Consider the following 17,324-nt stretch of genomic DNA (forward strand, 5'->3'; position numbering starts at 1 on the left):
GCTTCCCTTAAGCCTGCATGAAAAGATCAAGATGGGTCACAAAATGAAATCTATAGACAAAAATGCAGAATAAATTATAATTCTCACTGGGTTCGGACAAATGCTGCGTAGTGTGTTCACTTGTGGAAGCTGTGGTGTTATCCCAAAGCAGTAACTAATTTGTTAGAATGCAGGCCCACTCAGACAGGCCCTTTGTATGAGACAAGTAGGGGGTACGGTGGAGAATGGAAAACCACAGGCTCGCAACCACCAGCGACCAGCCTTTTTTATGTCCTGAATAAAAAAAAAATAAATAAAAAAACGGAGCTGTTTTCCTCCACACTCTCTCTCTCTCTCGGCACTCGTTCTCACTTGCACTGTTGCTAGTCTCCCTTGACTACTAAAACCAGTCGGATGTCTGAAATGTTTTCGCCTTCATTTTCACTTGAAGCTGGCTGAGCAAGAGAAAGAGAAATAGTCCGTTTTTAGGTTTGCGACAGAGTGGAAATAATTAGCAAGGCTCCATTTCCAAATAATGTTATTTTCCCCCATAAAAAATAAAGATCCTTGCTTAGATCATCTTTTAGGCTTTTGTCCCTCATAATTTTTCAGGATCAAACTTTCAACGATAGTCTATTTGTTCTCCTTTCATCCATTTTTTTTTAGAGGGTTTTCTCTCTAGAACAATAAAATACCACAAGTGTTCGTATTTTCTCTTGATCTTGGATGGCCGACCTGTGAAATTCTTCATTAATGCTGTTTTGACTCTGTCAATGTGTGTGGACTGGGTCGTTGCATGTAGACGGCCAAACTAACATGCAGGACACCCGAGCAGTGTCATCAACCAGAGCTGTTTCGTGTCATTAACAACGATCTTCTTTCCCACCATTTATGAGTCTAATATTGTTTTCAAGGATGTTTAAAAAAAAAAAAAAAAAGAGTCCTGTCTCCAACTCTGTGTGTGTGTCTGTACGGCTGCCTCGAATGGCCTTCAAGCATGTTTTTAATATCATCGTCACCAGTTGTCTTGATTGTTGATCTTTGTCAGTCGAATATGAAGGTCTCTGAATATGACAAATGATTCTTAATGGACCTTTTTAAAATGTGAAAAAACAAGGAGATGGGAACCATTTTTTAAACAGGAAAGAAATCCAAAACTTAAAATCTGTGCATAGTCTACTGAACGGTAGATGTGACTTCCAAGAACATGCACTCATCATCAGGCCATGAGGTATTTCACGGTCTATTTATCTTGAACTTTAGAAGTGGTTCCCTTCTACTTGATTTTCTTGCTTTCTCTATTTTAGTTTGGTCACTGACCCTCACTCCGTCTTTTGTCCTGTGCGATTCCCTCATCCCAGGCCGACGAGCGGTACCGTAAGAACATTCAGGGCTCCCCTCAGACTGCCCCTCCTCCCAAGCAGCCCCCTTTGCCTCCCCGCTCCTCTGAACCGTTCTCCAATGGCGGCTCCTCCGAGGCCTCCGCCATGCACCGACCCATGGAGCCTCAGGTAACGCCTTCCTCCTTCCACATCCCTTTCCTCTTTCTCCTGTCGCTCTCTTCCTCACCTTCCTCACAGCTGGATTCGTGTATTCACACAAAAAGCAAAGCAACAGCAGGGACAGTTTTGGGGCGGAAGGGTGCTATCGTGTATCTGGAAGTGTCCGCCAAATATCTGCAAGCACCAGCTGCTGTGAAAGAAATTAGATTTAGATTGCTTTTGAGTTTTTAAAACTTCAATGAGACGATTTTATACTGACTGTATCTCACTTCAGTGCAGTGGGTTGAAGTGCAGTTAATATCTCTGAATCCTAAATCATTTTAAAACTATCTGGACTAGCACCATATAGTTTTGAAGCTCTCTGGGCAAGAAGAAGAAAACAGTGTGTTATTGTGTGTTTGGATGAATTTTCTCACTGTGACACCTTTTCGATTTCTCCAGTTGTTTTCTGGCAGTTGACTCTAACAAGAAGTCACCATTATTGGTATTTCAGACGGTAGCATCAATAGTAAAGCGGGATAGATCCGGCTCCTCACCAGCCCCACCCTGCTCCTATTAATGGTTTTACACCAACAGCAGTTTATCATCTATGTGTCATGTTGTTCAATGTGTCACCTTTTGTTTAGTTTTCTTTCCACTGAGCAAATTGACCTATTATTTACTCTCTGCAAGGAGTGCATACTCAAACACAAGTGAGTAAGAAGTGCAACCTTTTTAATTATATACTGAACACCAGTCTGTACTGTAGATCCGGAGCTGAGTAATGTAAAACCGCCACCACAGAGGAAAATGCGTCTGTATGTGTGCTTTTACAAACTAAGTCAACAATCCAAGAACAGACTAATCCATAAATTATCCAATTTCTACTTTATGTCACTTAAATCCTACTATTGGTTTTTATATTTTTGCAAAGCAGCACCTACAACTAGAATAACTTGATTATACAAAATAGTCACTTGAAGCATTTGCATCAATCTGAAACCAAGACAATCAACAATCATCGTTTTGTGTCGTGCTTTGTCTGCTGTATGCATGTGTATATCTAAGTGCATGTATGTGAAAAGCCACACACATCTTCCCTCATGTCTCACTGTGTTGTCTGCTTGTTTCACCTCCCCTCCTCCCTCCTCCCTCCTCCCTCCTCCCTCCTCCTCTTCCTCTTGTCCCCCCCTCCTCCCTCCCTAAAAAGGTCCAGTGGTCCCACCTGGCCGCTCTAAAGAGCAGCAACAGCGCCGCCCCCTCTCCTCCTCCTCCGCCCGTGGTCTCTCGCTCCCAGTCCTTCAGCGAGCCCGGCGGCGTGACCTCTAGCTTTGCACAACTCCACCTGCGTTCCCAGGACCCCCACCATCACCACCACCATCACCACCCATCGCCCGCACGCACTGACCCCCAGCCCCAACCTCCCCTCCACCACCCTCAGGCTCAGCCTCGGGCCGAACACCAGGCCAGCAGCGAGGAAGTGCCTCCAAAGGTAAGGAGCTGACCCTCCCCTGATTCCCTCCCTTCCCTCGACTCTCCCTTCCCTCATTCACTTCTTGTCATGCAAGCCACTTCTCTTATCATGCTGTCTGTCTGTGTTTGCCTTGCTGTGTTCAGTCTCATTTGTTGATCAACATTGAACACTGATGCCAAATGCAACTATATATATATAGGTTGTATTAAAACTAAAAGAGGGAATTTTGCATTTCTGGGCCCACAAATGGCGTTAAGAGGTAAAAATGTGAACTTTGCATCTCCATAACTCAGAAATTATATGACATGATGTCGATAAACAGCATATTCCTCCGACCTGATCAATGTGTGGGAGGGGTGCTGGTATTGGGGAAGTTCTGACGCCCCTGAGGAGTCCTCTGAGAGCTGTCGGTTAAGAAAAAATGTTGTATTTCACTGTTTGTTGTCTGTTGGTATTAAACTCTTGGAATCACATTTTCAGTTTTAACATGTCTGTGATTTCCAATATTGTGATCAATGTCTGTAGCTGAAGAGTTGAATGAAGAACTGCTCTTTTTTTCTCATCACAATAGAATTTGTACAGATGATTTACATTGAGTAACATGTTGAAGTTCATGCTTGATGATGCAGCAGTGCAGTCTGTGGATCCGAATATGGTAAATGCAGACGTGTGTTCATTTTTCTGTTAGGTTGATATATATATTTGTGAGATATTTTATTTGTTAGTTTAACGGGTTTAACATACATATACCTGCCACTGTGTGAAGACCTTTGAATCTGTCTTCTCCAGGTACCAGTGAGGACTACATCCAGGTCTCCGGTACTGTCGCGCCGAGAGTCCCCTCTGCCATCACAGCCTGGCAACCAGGGCGGACAGAGGAATGCTGGCGGGTAAGTAAAGAGACCTCAGAATGTGTACGGATTTCTCCTTTATGTGTCTGTATGTAGCTGCTTTTAAAGTTTTGAGGCAGTTGTGCACATTTAAGCTGTTTAAAGTTGTAAAAGCTAATTATAAGAATTGGTTACTAGTGTTACTAGTGACAAAAGTGGTGAGCAAGATTGGAAAAACAAAGCTGTAAAGTCTGTACATGTTAATTTGGTAAAAAACTAAATCACATATCTGAATATACTCATACATAACTGATAGATTTAGCAAATACCACTAACAAAATGTACCATTATTTAGTTAGAATTCAGAGCTTTTATTAAATCATCAGTAACAGGTAGACGAAAGAAAAAAAGTTCAAGTTTCTGGACGTGTGAAGAGAAACCACTCCCTCATTTTAATGTTAAACATTTGATTAAGACTAATGTGAGATGTCAGGCATGTTATCAGAAGCACAAAAAAAAAGCATATTAACATTCAATTAAATAAAAGGACTCTGGCTAATCCTACTGTGAATTATATGTGAATTATATCACTATGTGACCCCACTGAGCTTGTTCATGTGTCTTTGTTCCTTGCGGCAGTAACGTGGAGCAGCGCCCGCTGTGGGACCGAGTGGAAAAGCTGCAGCCTCGGCCAGGCAGCGGCAGCTCCTCCGGCTCTTCCAACTCCAGCTCCCAGGCCAGTTCTGGGGACCGCTTCAGGCCACGCTGTGAGTCCCCTGGTACTGTACTCGGCCACATTTCACTCACTACTAACCGCTAATGAATACATTATGAGTATTACCATATAAACATCATTCTTACTCCATACCACGGTGTATTATCTGCACATGCTCTTGCACGTTTTGTGATGTTTTTTACAGGCAGTTGAAGACCTCCTGGCGCTATTGTTTCCCCTCACTAACACTATTTCCTTTTGTTCACTCAAAGCTTCCTCCAAATCTGAAGGATCACCTCTCCAGCGGCCTGAAAACGTTCCCAAAAAACAAGATGAAAAGAACCTCGCCAGGCCTACTCGACCGGCTGTAAGTCCACCGTTTCTAAAGTGCTGGTTAAACTTCTTTGATGCTGAATAGGTGAAAACTGTTTTTGTTTTTCTTCCACTTGTGTTTTTCTCTATTTTACTACCACTTCACATGAATCCAATGGTTCGTGATTGTTGGGGAACCTCTTAGGGTGATGTGGTAAGCCTATTAAATGAGATTACATAATCACACCTCTGCTATGCTTGCACCATTGCCCCACTCATTGCATCAGTGTTTCCTCTGTATTCATTTAGCAGCGGTGCGCGACCACAGCAGGAACATTACCACCACTGAAAGAGAGAATGTTAAATCGATATAAAGATTGTTAACTTAATGTTAAGCATTAAGCCTTAATGTTATCTAAAACTAAAGTGTAGGCCAGATGCTTTAGAAGTAGTGATTATATAGCAATTAAAAACATTTTTAACACTCGAGCCTCAACTTTAAACATAACTTACAGCAACAGATATGGGACAACACTAGAATTATTGCCAAAAGCACCACCGATGTATTAAAATTACAGAGGAAACACTGTTGCATTATGTGATTGAGGTTTTCGGCCTGTCACGATAACTACTTTTGTCGGACAATATATAGTCCCAGAAATAATTGTGATAAATGATATTATTGTCATTGTTTGACCATGTTATGCCACTGATATAACGATAATATAATAGCATAATAATGCAAGTACACCCTTTCAAAGAGCAATGAACTTTCAATTCTTACAAATATGCAGACATCGGAATGGGAATGTCATCAAAATCTTTCATGCAAGCTTATTTGGGATTGCCTGCACATGGCTTCCACCTCTGAGGTCACATGTAACCATCGAAGCGGCCAGGCAGTAATGGTGGCTTTTCTGTGGATTCAAGTGGGGGTGGTGGCCCCTGGTGCATGAGGGGGGGAAATGATTGATTTGATTTATTGATTGGGACAGTGTGCAGTTTTAAACACAAAGATGCACTGCACAGGAGTTAGCTCGAAGCTAATTTGCATCCGTAGTCCCCCACAATCCAAAAAACAGTACAAAGCAAAAAAAAACCAAAACAAAACAAAAAAAACCACACAGAACACACAATACAAACTACAAAGCTACACACAACAGCACGTCACATACACCCACAATGTCAATTAGAAATTAATAATGTAAACTAGACTCAGTGGTCACACAGCTGATTGGTCTTTAGTACATGTTTTTAATCTGAGGGTGGGTGCTACACTTCCATGAAAATGCCGAGCCGCCATCATGGGCCAGGACAGAGTTATTTATACGGTTAATTGCATATGAGCGGCGCCGCCAGCTTGCACATTCCCCACTCGGGACATGTACTTAGCTTATGTGACATGAATAGCTTATTAGCCACTAACGTGGAGTGTGGGATATCTGCCTGTGATGTTGAGGCCAGGGAAGAGCGGGCCTAATGCGCTGTCGTACCCTTTTTTAAGTTATAACAGCAGGATCAGAAACTATATTTATCAAAATGCTGAAACCTTCTGCAAACAACCTGCTGAAACAGGTAGATTATTTGGCTCTAATAGATAGTATGCTGTTTATTCTGGCATCACGTTGGCTAAAATGTCTGTGACACTCTTATGTAAACAAACATGCATGTAAACACAACGGACAATATCAAGGTCAGCAGAAATGATTGAGGTCATGTCCATATATCGTACGATAAGTCGATAACATAATTATCGTGACAGGCCTAGAGGTTTGCGATAAAAGAACTTTGTGAGGATTGATGCAATAATTCTTTGTATTTCTGTCATTGGTTACTGTCCTCTCTGCCTGTGATGTGATTGCCTTCTGCTGGCATCTTGCCTTGTGCCTGCACAGTTCCCTCCCACTTTATTGCTTGTCATCAACAAAACACACATGGCGCTAGAAGGGTTAAAACCCTCTGCAGCAGTTTCCTGAGCCTGGATTTTTAATGCAAGCACATCTGAATGCAAACACACTCCTTTTGTTTCCTTGTACTTGTCAGAATGGCTCTTAATCTCACCTGGCTTTGTTGTCAGATAAACTGTGGCCCATTTGCTTTGTTGAAATCGTCAGGGAAGTATCCCTCCTCCCTTTCTCGCTTGTCACTGACCTTACAAGACTGCATTATTAAATCTGCAAGGGAGAAGCAGAGGGCAATGTGGTTACAAGACTTGGACTCCAGAGGGTATGATATTAAGCTAGGAATCAGAAAATTGTTATTTTTTCAAACAATATGTTGCAAGAAGACTAACTGGAATCACAGCCCTAGTCCAACAAGGCTTCAAACTGACATTTTTCTTTTCTTTGGCCTTTTGTTGAGCCCAGGGCTGAGTTGCTCATGTCAACTCAGCCCAGAGAGAAAGCTAATCCAAAAAAGTGGGCAAAATTTCCCACTACACATACCAAGAGATCTGAGGCTGTAGGTATAGTAAGTTGAACACAGGGGCAAGAACTGATAGATGGCTGAAAGTTAATATGAAGCGAGGAGGGATGACTTCAAGACTCAGATTGTCTAGAATATGAGAGCCTCACATTACGAAGATGAGTTAAAAAAAAACAACTAATTTTGAATCTACTAAGGCATCATTCTAGACAACATAAGTTTTGTCAAAATATCAGACTTCTAAGACTTCATCACTGTTCCTCTCAGGACCTGACAGCTCTGGCCAAGGAGCTTCGCGCAGTAGACGACGTGCGGCCTCCCCACAAGGTGACCGACTACTCCTCCTCGAGCGAGGATTCGGGCACCACCGACGAGGACGACGACGAGGAGGTGGACCAGGAGGCTGGAGAGGAGTCCACCTCAGGAGCTGAGGACTCCAGGGCTGGGTAGGTCGAACTGTAATGATGCTTTGCATTCGTCTTTGTCTGTGAGACATGAAACAGGCGCTGCTCTTGAATTTTATGTTTTATCGTAGAACATAACAAGATATATTTACTTGTAATTGAAGCATGAGAGAAACATTATATTATAAAGAGAATAAACATGTATATTGACCCCAGAGGATGTGCATTTTGCATGGCTTCTCTGCATGACTGTTAACACTGGTCTGGTTACGGACATCAGATATTCCCATGGCTTCTGCAGGCGGCTGAGTAACGGGGAGACAGAGTCCGCTAAAACCATGCTGGTTGAAGACTCAGAGAGCGACCAAGCCACTACGCCCTCCAAGGATGGCACTCTGGTCATCAGGCAGGTAAGTTAAAGGCATATTCTGCTCGTATATAGTTGATAGAAATGACATTTTCCTCTTTCTTTGTCCAGTGTCTGTTTATCCACTCATTCTCCACCATTTCTATATATTATCATGCCTTTTTTATGTTTGTTTTTTTTAAACTATTAGTCATTGTAGACTTTCTGCTTCACATTTCACATCTAATACGTTTGATTATAGATTGTATTTACAGTGACATGCACAGCAGTGGAGGACTTTAGGAATATCTTATATATGATGTGGGAATAAGAGGATCTTGTTGTGAGATAAAAGAGTAACTCGTAACACAGAGCTGCCAAAGGTAAACGTACAGCTCCTCCTTCTCTCCACCTGCTTGCTCGAGCCCAAGTGTGCCTGTTCTTGCTTCCAGAGCACCGTTGACATAAAGCGGTTGGTCAATCTCTCTTCCCCGGCTGGCCCCGGTCATGGCCAAGGCCAGCCCCAACCCCCCGGCCACAGCCTCCAAGAGAAAAATGGCTTTGCCGGCCGCATACACCACCTACCAGACCTTATCCAGCAGAGCCACCACTCCCCTTCCTCTTCTTCAACCATCCCTTCCTCCTCCTCCTCCTCCTCTTCCTCCTTCCCCTCATCATCTAGCCATGCCAGTCCTGCCATGTCCCCACAGAATTCCCTGGACAAGCTCACTGCCATAGAGGTATGTCACCCTCACACCACTGGGGACAAACAGCCAAGGGATGGGCTGTTGTGGAGTGTACAGGCTTAGACGTGCAGTGTGCCTTGTTTTTTATTTAAATCTTGACCACTAAAGCAAACATGCCTCCATCTCCAAGCCTGTACACACCTACAGCCCCGTCCTCGGTTGTTTTCTCTGAGCATCTCTGCACCTTATCCTGCCCCCCCCCCTCTGTGTCCTCCTGGCTTCACTCTGGCTCTCCTCTGCCCCCTTCTGGCTTGGCTGACACCTGGTTTGAATCTCCTGAACTGCTGCTGCTGCTGCTGCAACCCTTCCACTGCATTGCACTGTGTCACTGCTAACACTGGTGCCTCCTGGTGGTAGAACGTGGTCATGGCATGGAGGAAACTAAACTGGAGCTTCTTTGGGGTGAACTACGAACAAGCGTATCTTCGCTGCTTTGAGTAGTAGTACTAGTGTTGGGCGATAGCATGTCTGGTGTGATGGTTTTGCAGAATTTTTAAAACACCAAACACGTAAATCCTATATATTTTTAATGTTGATTAGTATATATTATTTCCCCTTTTTGTAGTGTGACACTTAACGTTGCAAACAAGATGCATCTTGGGTGGTGGAATAATGATCCTCTTCTGTCTGTGCTTTATTAGGAGCATCTTTTTCTTTTAACACTTCACAGCAACCAGATCATTTCTCATTTCCCTCAACACATTTCTTTCCCTGTCACACATGTTGTTTTCCTCTCTTACATTTCTGTCCACGCCAGCTTCAAAAAGAACTAACTGCACGCCATCTTTTCATTTGATTTGTTATTAACTCGAATGTCAGTGGAAACTATGTGTTCCCAATTTCCTGTGTCATAAAAATTGCAGTATGTCATTGTTTTAGCCAGTATGATTGAATACAGTTCAGATGAATGCTGCTGTTTATGATCCCCTAGAGAGAGAACTGTAACTCATATGCTCAAAACTGAGGGCGTGTTTTGCTAATGTAGATTAAATCAACAGCTCTAAATTATAGTCAGTTTTTTTAAGTCAGCACTGGTATAACAAATCTTTATGTCATGGTTTGGACCACAGTTCTAATTTCTGAGTTAGATCTGCTGTTCACTATCTGTGTTACAGTTTTGTTGTCTCTTCGCTCCATTTTGAATAGGAATACTGTTAAATCCAGTCGTCTAGACAAAAAGTGAATGGGTGCTTTTTAAGTACAAGTTGTTTTCTAAATGTTTTTAATCTTTGTCAGACCCAGTCAGAAAGCAACTCCATGTCCAAACACAAGTCTTCCTCTTCCTTCACTCCCTTCATCGACCCACGCCTTCTCCAGATCTCTCCATCCAGCGGCAGCTCCCTCAACAACATGGGTAGGTCAACAACTAACTGACCGTTTGAAGCGTCCTCAGTTTTTTTTCCACAATAGCTTCTCCCCCACACATTTTTTGAACATTTTTCCCATGAAATTATGTTGAACGATCTGAGCTGAGGATTCAGGCAGTTCAAACTATCATGTTGCCTAATGGATTATATAACTCCCACATCATTGCTGGTCATTCGTTGACATGCATGAGCTGTCTACATCAAACTGAAACATGTACTTTCTTTATCCTTTCTGTTTTGTTGCACTGCTGTGGGCTGGGAGGAACAGCAGTTTGGTTTTTTTGTGTATGCAAATACACAAGAAAATGACAAACTAAATCTTGAATGAGTCAAGTTGTACATTGTACATTACAGTCTTATACTGGCAAATATTGGCAGCATAATCCCACATACATGATGTCAATAAACTGAAGAGTATTTATGAAGATAAACAGAGACACACACACACACAGCACCATTTCTTCAGATCAGGCACCAGGTTTCTCATTGATAAGTTAAGTAATTTGTGGCATTCATCCTGACTTGTTCTATCTCTGTGCCCCCTCCAGCAGGATTTGGGCAGGACGGACGGCTGGCGGACCCGCTGAGGTCTGACCCATCCCGTAAAGGTTCAGTTGTCAACGTCAACCCAGTCAACACACGCCCGCCGAGCGACACGCCAGAGATTCGCAAGTACAAGAAGAGGTTCAACTCTGAGATCCTGTGTGCTGCACTCTGGGGTAAGTGTGTCTTAAAAAAATAACCATGTGATGTGGTAGTGTACTACATACAAACTCTGGTAGGGAATCATAGTCTTGCTCAGATACACAGCAGTAGGAGCTCTACTTATCTGTGTTCATTTGTGTGTTTTTGTTCATGATCGCTCCAGGAGTGAACCTGCTGGTGGGGACAGAGAGTGGTCTGATGCTGCTGGACCGGAGCGGTCAGGGGAAGGTCTACCCCCTGATCAACAGACGACGCATCCAGCAGATGGACGTCCTGGAGGGACTCAATGTCCTGGTCACCATATCAGGTAAATGCTACTTCGCACAGATATTGAGTTTTGTCCTTAACTATGAAGGGATTCATTTTTACGCCTCCACGCTGGCAACAGCCATGGCTGGATGCATTATGTTTTTATGTTGTCCGTCCGTCCATCCCATTCTCATGATGCAATATCTCAGGAATGCCTTGAGGGAACTTCTTTAAATTTGGCACAAACATCCACTTGGACTCAAGGATGAAATGATTAGAATTTGGTAGCCAAAGGTCTACATCACTGTGACCTCACAAAAAAAAGTTTTCAGCCATAACTCAAGAATTCATACGCTAATTATGACAAAGTTTCACACAAACGTCTTAGAGGATAAGATGATGAAGTGATGACATTTTATATCTAAAAGGCCAAAGGTCAACTTCACTGTGACATCATAATGTTCTGCAAGTCATTATTCAACGCCATAGCTCAGGAACAGAAGGGGAGATTGTGACCATATCTCACATTTGATCAGGATACTGAATAGGTGACACTTATTTTGGGTACTCACCTTGAAAATGTGATGATTGTAAAGATCTTTTGTGCTGCCGGGTTGAAGATGTGTGTGTATGAAGCATTGACATTTAGAATTTGTAGTTTCTTTGCTGCAACATCCATATCTGAAGTATTGTCTACTGTCATGGCTACAGCTTTGGCTAAAAACATGTGATCACATGCAAAGAAAATACACTTCATACCTTTTTATTAAATTCCTTCAAAGTCTGAAATATTATCTGAGTCTGGACAGACATGGATGTAAACTTCAACTTGACTGATTGTAGGAGACATACAACCATGAGGTGATATTTACGTAGTTAATCTAGAAGTAACAAAGGTTTGGATGGATGGATGGGTGAGAGGATGAATTGACAGACAGATTTTATTCATTAGACTGTTGAGCGTTGTCATTTCTATCTATTCAGTCTAAGTCATCTTTCAAAATGGACAAAAATGGATAATTATTGTCTTTGTATTATGACAAAACTCTTATTCTTTCAGTTTAAATGCCAGACCACTGTGTATAATTTGCTGCTACAAAGCTGTGAAACCATGTTTTTGTTTTTTTAAAGATTGTAAAACAGTTCCCTCTCTCCAACTCCTGCAGGCAAGAAAAACAAGCTGCGGGTGTATTACCTATCGTGGCTCAGAAACAAGATTTTGCACAACGACCCTGAGGTTGAGAAGAAGCAGGGTTGGGTCAATGTTGGTGACCTGGAGGGCTGCGTCCACTACAAAGTCGGTACGTTTCATATACCTTAACCGTCAAAGATTCCTGAACCTCAAATGAATAATACACACAAAGAGAGGGTTCAACTTGACCAAGATTTGTCAACTCACTATTGACTAACTTCTCCTTTTCATTCCAGTGAAATATGAGAGGATCAAGTTCTTGGTGCTGGCCTTGAAGAACGCTGTGGAGGTGTACGCCTGGGCACCTAAACCCTACCACAAATTCATGGCCTTTAAGGTAAGCATGGTCCCAGGGCAGATCTGGATCTCTAGTTTTTCCACCTGTAAGTTGTGACTTCACATCTAACTTGTTTATTCATGGTTGGTTTCAGTCTTTTGGTGACCTGGTGCACAGGCCTCTGCTGGTTGACCTGACTGTGGAGGAAGGTCAGAGGTTAAAGGTCATCTACGGCTCCTGCTCAGGCTTCCATGCTGTGGATGTGGACTCCGGTGCCGTCTACGACATCTACCTGCCCACACATGTACGTACTCAGCACAGAGTCTGACCCTCTCTTGTTTTTCTCCTCCTGTGTTTCATGCTCTTCACTCTCTTGACTTTTCTGTGTTTTTTCCACCCTCAGATCCAGACCAGCATTCAGTGCCACGCCATCATCATCTTACCCAACACTGACGGCATAGAGTTGCTGGTGTGTTACGAAGACGAGGGCGTCTACGTCAACACCTATGGACGCATCACCAAGGATGTGGTGCTGCAGTGGGGAGAAATGCCAACTTCAGTGGGTAAGTTTTTCAAAAACGAGACGGTCCAACTTATTCCAGTGTGGGCAGCAAATGTAACACATAACACATACTTTGTAATGAATCTGTGCAGCCCGAGTCATATAGTCTTTTATCTCTGTCTGTGTTTTTGCAGCCTACATTAGGTCGAACCAGATCATGGGCTGGGGTGAAAAGGCCATAGAGATCCGCTCAGTGGAGACGGGTCACCTGGACGGTGTCTTCATGCATAAGAGAGCCCAGAGACTCAAGTTCCTCTGTGAGAGGAATGACAAGGTGAGAACTTTATCTCTGTCTTCTGGTTTTTCTTTCTTTCTGATGTCCTTTTTTCCCTCCTTCCTTCTATCTCTTTACTTTCTATCTATATAAGAACAAAGGCTGCATTAATGACGTTAACACCATAAAATTGAATTTGATGAAACTGAAAATGTTCTGGAGATCGTCAGCATATGTTGTCATGATACTCCATTGATAATTTTGCAGCGTTTGCATTTGATTCACTGAAAATTTCAGCAGAAACTCCTGTTAATACCAGTTAGCAGAATTTGTCTCTATTTCTGTGTTCTCAGGGCAGCCTAAGACAACCTGCAGGTCACATGTTTCTGTCTGAATTGCCGAATATTAAAATCAAAACAAACCACACAGTCTCAATAGTTGCAGCACTTACTCAGGATGGCGGAGTTGCCAGTTGGTAATCAATAATCAATCAATCCACAAACAGTGCAGAGACCCAAGACACAACAATCTGGCTTACAACTTTTATTAAATATCAGACCTTTTACCTTCGTGAGCACAACCCACTGCATCAGAAATCCCACCAAATACTCTTAAGCTCATGTATTTGCTTTTGTCTTGTCTGTCAGGTTTTCTTCGCCTCTGTGCGCCCCGGAGGCGCCAGCCAGGTGTACTTCATGACCCTGGGACGCACTTCCCTTATGAGCTGGTAGTCGACATCCCGCCACACCAGCCGACATACGACGACCATACCTAAGCAGTGACCAACAGATGACGATTGTGACTATGACCAACGACTACGAAGAAGAAGAGAACAGCCTTGAGAACAGCTTCCTCTCACCCTGCTCGGGCAAGAAAACAACCGATTAGGACTGTAATCATGAAAAGAAGCGTTAGGCGAGGGACGGGTGTGTGTTTCGGGGGGTGGGGCGGGGAGGTGCGTTCTGTTTGCGTGCATTGTCACAAGTCCACTGAGTGTACTAGTAAACTATATTAAGACAACAGAAACCCCCCCCCCCCCATGAGCCTCCAGGTTTTTCTCACCCCGACCCCGCCACCCGAACTTTGAGCCGATCCCCCCCTCCTCCTCCCTCCTCCTCCTCCTCCTTCTCCTCTTCCTCTGCGGGACGTGGGATCTGTCGCCTGTTGATGGTAAATCTTTTATGTGTCATAGTAAAACTTTGCATCGTGTATGTGTGTGAGTGGAGGGCAACGCAAGAAACACTGAGCATGTGAATGACTGACCAAGTGTGTTTGTCTGAAGGGACGATAAGAGGCTAAACACAGTCGTTGCTGTACTGAAAGAAGGCGATTACTGTATGTGCCACACCTTTTGTCGCTGTGTTTAGTCCAGGTCCTGTTCAGGTAGATTTAACTCTTATTCCCACCACGGTAGATTTACGTCAGGCACGTCATTTAACACTAGTTCAAATGTCACAGCCACACGTTTCCTCCCATAAATAATGCTTGACATGAAAATCTGCCTCTTCACTTTTTTTTGCCTTCTTCTCCTTTAAAGTGAAGACGACTCTTTAAGGGACCTTCTTGATATATCCATTAAATACAGGGTACTGGATATCAGCTTGTACATACTAACTACATTCAACCATGTGGGCTTCAGACTCTCCCAGACTCAACTTTTACCACATTGCCTCACGTCAATGAGGTTGGACAGCCCTGTTTATGACAGCATGTTGGTGTTATCAACAAAATTAGCCCGTTTTTTTTTTCACACACTGTATATTTTGTATGTGACTTGCTGCACATAAATAAAGCATAAGAGAGCAGGAAGCACCCATAGAGGGAGATTACTCAGATACTCCTACTGTTATTTATCAGCAGTGCTTTCCAGACGTTTGTGATGAAGTGTTGCATTTTTGCCTCTCTGGTCAACCGTCTTTTTTCTTAATCCGTTAGTGGTTATAAAAAGGATTCTGTTGTTCTACTGGAAATATAAAAACACACCACCAAACCGACAAATGGACCCAGAAATGTGAGGTGCATTACAGATAGCTGTTTTTTTTCTCTCTCTCTCTTCTTTCTTCAGGTGGATTTTTCCTTTAACGTCAGTCATAAGTAGGGCTAGGATAAACTGTGAATTAGACATGCAGAATTAGCAGGTGGCCGTTATGGTAGCATGGAGGCCAGTGGGCAGAAGTGACAGTAAGGGAACGAAGGCAGCATGCGTAGAAGCTTTGAACATCACACTCTCCGCAGAAAGGAGGAAACCGGGATCAGCTGATGATCCTCCTGCACACTTTGAAGCCACATTTCACACCTATGATCCAACTCTGTATTCTGAAGGAGACTTTAGCGAAACGTTTGGGTCGCCAGCAGAATACAACTGCTCAAAATCCTCTGTAGGTTTTTGACAAGTTAAAAGTGAAGAAGTTTGGATTTTTGCGTACTGTAGGGACACTTTAGTCTGAACCAGCCATGTGATTCAATATTGGACCTCTTTTTGCCATTTCAAGCTTCAAACAGGCAGTTAGTTTTACTCAGTTCTGTCTGGATTGAAGACACAAATACACTACTTTAACTGGACGGTGACTCCATCCTAGAATTGTATTTTATTTCTTCATTTTTCATCCTCTGAAACCCGAACGACAAGGCTGCACTTCACTTCATGTTAAGACAGTCTCATTCCACTGTTAAATGTAGAATCCATCCGGCGGCTGTATGTGTGTACGAGTGAAAACGGGACTCAAATGCAGCGTTTCACTCCCCCCCACCCCCCCAACCAACACCACCACCACTTAAACTCTTAGACTCTTTAATCCTGCTCTCTGTAAGGGTGGTGCCTTCACTGTCCAATGTGGGACCTCCTGAGAGCATTGGAACGAGATGCTTTCACTGTCTGATCATCTGTGAAAAGCAAAAGAAGGCAAAAAGTCACACGTTCTAATAACAGTGTTACAAAACCACTTCAGACGGTGTGAAGTACAGTAAGCGGCATATTTTTAACTCGGACTTAGTTTTTAGTCTTGTTTCTGCAATTTTTATTATGTAACCCTTCAGATAAGTATGCGACTGCAGTGGTTTTTAAATTGTAATGCACACCTTATGTTGAAAATGTTTACAGAAGCAATTGTTTTGTTAAACCAATGTGCATCGATATGAATATTTATGGTTTATTTTGAGGGCAGTTTTTCCCTGTTTTTTGTATTTTGTATTATTCCCTTTTTGTACTATCATTTAGACGTTTGTGTACAGGAATAATCGACTTTTGCTCACGGTATGAAATACACAAGTCCAGAGTGTGATTTCACTGATTCCTCTACATCCTGCATAGTGCACAGTGTGCCCCTGGCTGTGTGGCAGCGTGGATCAAATGTTTTCTACCACCCAGGTGCCAGGTGACATGTTCCCCCCTCAAACGTCTCTCTGCCATGCCTCTCTAATTTATGTCCTCTCTGTGTGTACTATGGGAATTACTGTATTTTCCTGAAGGTCTTTTTTTCCATTGAATAAAATCAGAAGTAATTTACAGTGTGATGTTATTCTTTTTAATGCTTGTTTTAATCAAATTTGATGAGCTCCACATGTCTCAACCATAACTCTGCTCTGTGTCTAGGTTGTTGTGTTACCAAAGTTCCAGAGTTGAAAAGTTTGGAAGTTGTAGAAGAAAGTAAAAACAAGTCTGGAAGCTCAATAATCTAAGATAAGTAAAAGAAACAAACTGATTAGACGTCAGGGGAAACATTTAGTAAGAAAAGCAATACCAAACTAAAAATACAGCTAACTAAAGTAAAATTCTTGCATAGACAAAGTTAAGATAAGTACATTGGTATTGTTAAATGTATGTAAAGTAGAAGTACCCAAACAGCAAAAAGCCCCCAGGAGTGTTACACTATCAGTAGTAATAATACATCTTACTGTTATAATAATCGAAATGCTGTATTTTTGGCTATTTTAGATACTGTTGGGTAGTCTATAATAGTGCATCATATTTTATAAACTCATGTCAAAATTCATTTGGATACACTGTCAGTCATCCAAACACCACATTCAAAACATGTCTCATGAGGA

General features: G+C 42.7%; 1 protein-coding gene across 17 annotated transcripts in view; it reads left to right on the top strand.

Annotated features, from left to right (window-relative positions):
• LOC137177330 (mitogen-activated protein kinase kinase kinase kinase 4-like) overlaps positions 1 to 16,784 on the top strand; it is a 40,890-nt gene extending 24,106 nt beyond the window's left edge. For 2 of the 17 annotated variants that reach the window (XM_067583511.1, XM_067583520.1), the window contains 17 exons: positions 1,341 to 1,490; positions 2,671 to 2,952; positions 3,724 to 3,824; positions 4,404 to 4,543; positions 4,752 to 4,846; positions 7,483 to 7,661; positions 7,900 to 8,029; positions 8,418 to 8,705; positions 9,948 to 10,065; positions 10,627 to 10,797; positions 10,947 to 11,090; positions 12,199 to 12,333; positions 12,461 to 12,561; positions 12,656 to 12,805; positions 12,905 to 13,064; positions 13,198 to 13,337; positions 13,925 to 16,784. In XM_067583511.1, the coding sequence (XP_067439612.1) occupies positions 1,341 to 1,490; positions 2,671 to 2,952; positions 3,724 to 3,824; positions 4,404 to 4,543; positions 4,752 to 4,846; positions 7,483 to 7,661; positions 7,900 to 8,029; positions 8,418 to 8,705; positions 9,948 to 10,065; positions 10,627 to 10,797; positions 10,947 to 11,090; positions 12,199 to 12,333; positions 12,461 to 12,561; positions 12,656 to 12,805; positions 12,905 to 13,064; positions 13,198 to 13,337; positions 13,925 to 14,008 (2,568 nt within the window). In that variant the 3' untranslated portion in view covers positions 14,009 to 16,784. The remainder of the gene's footprint in view (positions 1 to 1,340; positions 1,491 to 2,670; positions 2,953 to 3,723; positions 3,825 to 4,403; positions 4,544 to 4,751; positions 4,847 to 7,482; positions 7,662 to 7,899; positions 8,030 to 8,417; positions 8,706 to 9,947; positions 10,066 to 10,626; positions 10,798 to 10,946; positions 11,091 to 12,198; positions 12,334 to 12,460; positions 12,562 to 12,655; positions 12,806 to 12,904; positions 13,065 to 13,197; positions 13,338 to 13,924) is intronic. The other 15 variants (XM_067583514.1, XM_067583522.1, XM_067583513.1 and 12 more) reach the window with 13 other exon arrangements.
• The last annotated feature ends 540 nt before the right edge of the window (positions 16,785 to 17,324 follow it).

The sequence above is a fragment of the Thunnus thynnus genome, chromosome 24 (genome assembly GCF_963924715.1).
Source record: "Thunnus thynnus chromosome 24, fThuThy2.1, whole genome shotgun sequence".
NCBI classification, from domain to species: Eukaryota; Metazoa; Chordata; class Actinopteri; order Scombriformes; family Scombridae; genus Thunnus; species Thunnus thynnus.